General features: G+C 32.9%; 1 protein-coding gene across 3 annotated transcripts in view; it reads right to left on the reverse strand.

The window, feature by feature from the left end:
* LOC128248701 (fibropellin-1-like) overlaps window positions 1-3462 on the reverse strand; it is a 51140-nt gene that overhangs the window by 12280 nt on the left and 35398 nt on the right. For 2 of the 3 annotated variants that reach the window (XM_052970458.1, XM_052970457.1), the window contains exon 3: window positions 286-368. The exons of the other annotated variant lie outside the window; for it this stretch is intronic. In XM_052970458.1, the coding sequence (XP_052826418.1) occupies window positions 286-368 (83 nt within the window). The remainder of the gene's footprint in view (window positions 1-285; window positions 369-3462) is intronic. 3 annotated transcript variants of the gene reach the window in all.

The following is a 3462-nucleotide window of genomic DNA, read 5'->3' on the forward strand; positions in this document are numbered from 1 at the left end:
CAAGCATGTATTAGAAAATCTAAGATAAATTTAATGTAGTCATCCAATAATTCATAACGCCTTCCTTGGAAATTAAATAAATGTAAATACATCCTGCCATTTTTTGGAACTCAGGAAATACTATTCTGGCATATTTCGTGGAATGATTTAAATTGGGACTGCTATCCAGTTATCTTCATAAGAAGACAGAGGGGAAAACATCCTCTTGTCAAGTAGCAATGAAACTAAAACAATCTTAAGAAATTATATTCTAAGAAACATTCCTTTCCAAAACCAAACACTTACCTGAAAGGGCTGTCTAATCGGGTATATGATCGGATTACGTGTGAAACCGATAAATGTCTTATTTAAATCAATGACATTATCACCTAAAATTATTTTGAAAAAAATGAAACAGAAATTATATTGTGATACGAGAGTGAAAATTTACAGACATACACACACAAGTACACAGATGATACAACCTTTCAACTCTCCCTAACCTCCAGTATAAAGATGTTATATACACATAACGTAGATATATTATCAGGTCACACTGTCGGCACTGACTCCATGTATACTGTCTGCACAAGCTCCAGACTACACTGTCTCCATGTACAGAGACTTAATGTTATCTCTAGTGATGTTTTGTGAATCGAGTCTCTTTCTAATACAAAACCACTATAATAAGAAAAATATTACCCTTGTCTGTACGTCTGTTCTAATTACGCTAGATTATAAACATTCCACTGTATGTGGAAATTTGTGTAATGTTTACTCATCTAGATGGAGTATTGATATTTCGTGTTATGCTTAAAAGCAATGCATGTTACCAGGATTTTCCGACTGGGGTCGAATAGAACAAACCATCTAAATTCATGTTAGAGTACCCGTATAAATGGAGTAAGGTCTGGCTAGCTTGTTCTGGCATTGAATCGTATAATATGAAATAGTGAAATTAAAGCAAGTAATAATACTTTCAATGCATTTAATACCCACGTTTCTTTTATCAGTTGTTACAATAAATAAAACAGAAACTCATCTCTTATGTAAGATATTCCTCAGTTAAGACATTTCAAAATATGAACACGTTGATGGTTTTCGCCCTGTATATATGGTCGACGCAATATATACATACATTCATATATACATACATACACGGAGAGAGAGAAAGAGAGAGAGAGAGAGAGAGAGAGAGAGAGAGAGAGAGAGAGAGAGAGAGAGAGAGAGAGAGAGAGAGAGAGTGAATGGGAGAAACATATAAATATGAGTACTTTGGTACGTTAGTGTGTTTATGTGAAGATATGACTTCTTTTGTCTCCAGTTTCAGATAAATTGGTTATGTTTGCTGACATCAACTGAGGGCATTATGAAGCTCCACTTTTTCAATATTATGTTTCTACTATTCTTATTTCCTTCTTCCTAGCATCAGCTCTAAGTATTCATTTGCCTCATCATTGTTATTGCCATCACTGATGATGTATTGAACACTTTCTTTCATAATTAGCATTATCTTACATGATTTTAGTCCCTCCTAAGGGAACCAATTCCAGCCTCATTTGTATTTCACTATCCATATCGATATGAAATATTGCGTTATATATAAAATTTTCATGAAGAACCGATCGCTACGAAATAGACTCACTTGTACACACACACACACACACACACACACACACACACACACACACACACACACACACACACACACACACACACACATATATATATATATATATATATATATATGTATATATATATATAAGCAATCGTGTGGATAAACAATTTAGATACAATAGATATATCAAGTATATCAAAAATTTTAAATACATCAACTGCAACATATGTACAGTATATATGTGTAATTGCAAAACGAGAGGAAGCAAAGCTGGAAACTTTCAGATGGTGAATTTATATATATATATAGTAAATTGATCTGCGTAAAATGGTCAACAAGAAGATTACTCCCTCTAATGAGAGTCCAATATTAATGTATGCGTTTCAGTTTGCATGTACTACACGCGTTACTAATAGTTTCACGTACAAGACAAATACGTTCACCAGGCGCTGATTATTCAATGAAATCAAGAAGTTTAAATAGAGGAACGGGCGAGAGAGTTTACTCGAAAGCAAACAATATTTAATGGAAGATTCCGCAACAGGTGAGCCACCAAATTGAGCGTTCAGATTAATTTAATTCGAAAATAAACATAAAAAACAAAGTAAAATGATAAAGTTATAAATCATAAAAATTATGAAAGTTAAGTTAAATTATAAACGTGTCAATATATAAAATATGACAATATATATAGATCTACACGTAATCCAAAGGCTATACAAGTATATACAAATATATAAGCTATATACAATACATAACGTATACAAGTACATAAAAATACAATATACATAAATTGCATAGAATTATAAGTGGGGAAAACTCTACGGTGTCTGTTATAATGGTCTATAATTATAATATATAAACATTGCAAAAGGGATATGAAAGGGTGGAAAAAATATAATGTAGATATAAATATGAGATGTAAATCGATACAATGAAGGAAGAAACTATATCTATATTCTTATATTCCTATATATATATATCCCTATATATATATCTATATTCCTAGGTGTTATAACGAAAGGTAGAAAAGCAAAATGACCAGTCAATCAGGAATCGGTGGAATCTTCCAATTTTTAAAAATAAATTTAAACATATGTTTACATTCAATAAAAATCTCTGACCTCAAGTTCAATATCGATTTCGGAATCTCGGATCTAAATAAAATCTGCGCCCTTTCGGCCAAAGAAAGCGTATATCTATTAGATCCATTTATGTATTGTTGTGACCTTTCTATTATTCTCCATTTGATCACATATGGTACATTATTCTCTTTCCTGGCCTAAGTGTGGCTTGCCAACTTTGTGGATTTGCTTTTCTCACTGCGGCAGAATGATACCATGTGGTTGATGTAGCGTTGTTTTTAAAATTCCTTCACATAATCCGATGGATGTTCTTTGATCGGTTGTTACAACCGATAAAAGAACATGCATCAGATAATGTGAAGGAATGTTTTAAAACTCGTTACGCCAACCACATGGCATCATACTACTCCATTAGAGGCCTCACATCTTGATCTATCTTTTCTCCTCTCATCATCCCCTATTTCAATACCCCCACGTTCACCCCTAATACACTTAGCTTTCCACATCTGATCATTCCATCTTTGAACTTCTTTGCATTAAGATCTAAAATCTAAGATCTTCTCTACTCTGATGACGGAGTCTCGTCTCATACTATGGTAAATGCATCCATATGGTCACATATTGTGCTGAAGTAAATCTACCAACTTTATTATGAATCGCTCAGTCCTCAGAAACAGCTGTTGGACGTATAATACCATCCTTCCACCCTTTAATTTTCTCTGTCATTTGTACTCTGTGTAAGTTGGACCTATTAATGAAAATATATGTATATTATATATA

The sequence above is a fragment of the Octopus bimaculoides genome, chromosome 9, assembly GCF_001194135.2.
Source record: "Octopus bimaculoides isolate UCB-OBI-ISO-001 chromosome 9, ASM119413v2, whole genome shotgun sequence".
NCBI classification, from domain to species: Eukaryota; Metazoa; Mollusca; class Cephalopoda; order Octopoda; family Octopodidae; genus Octopus; species Octopus bimaculoides.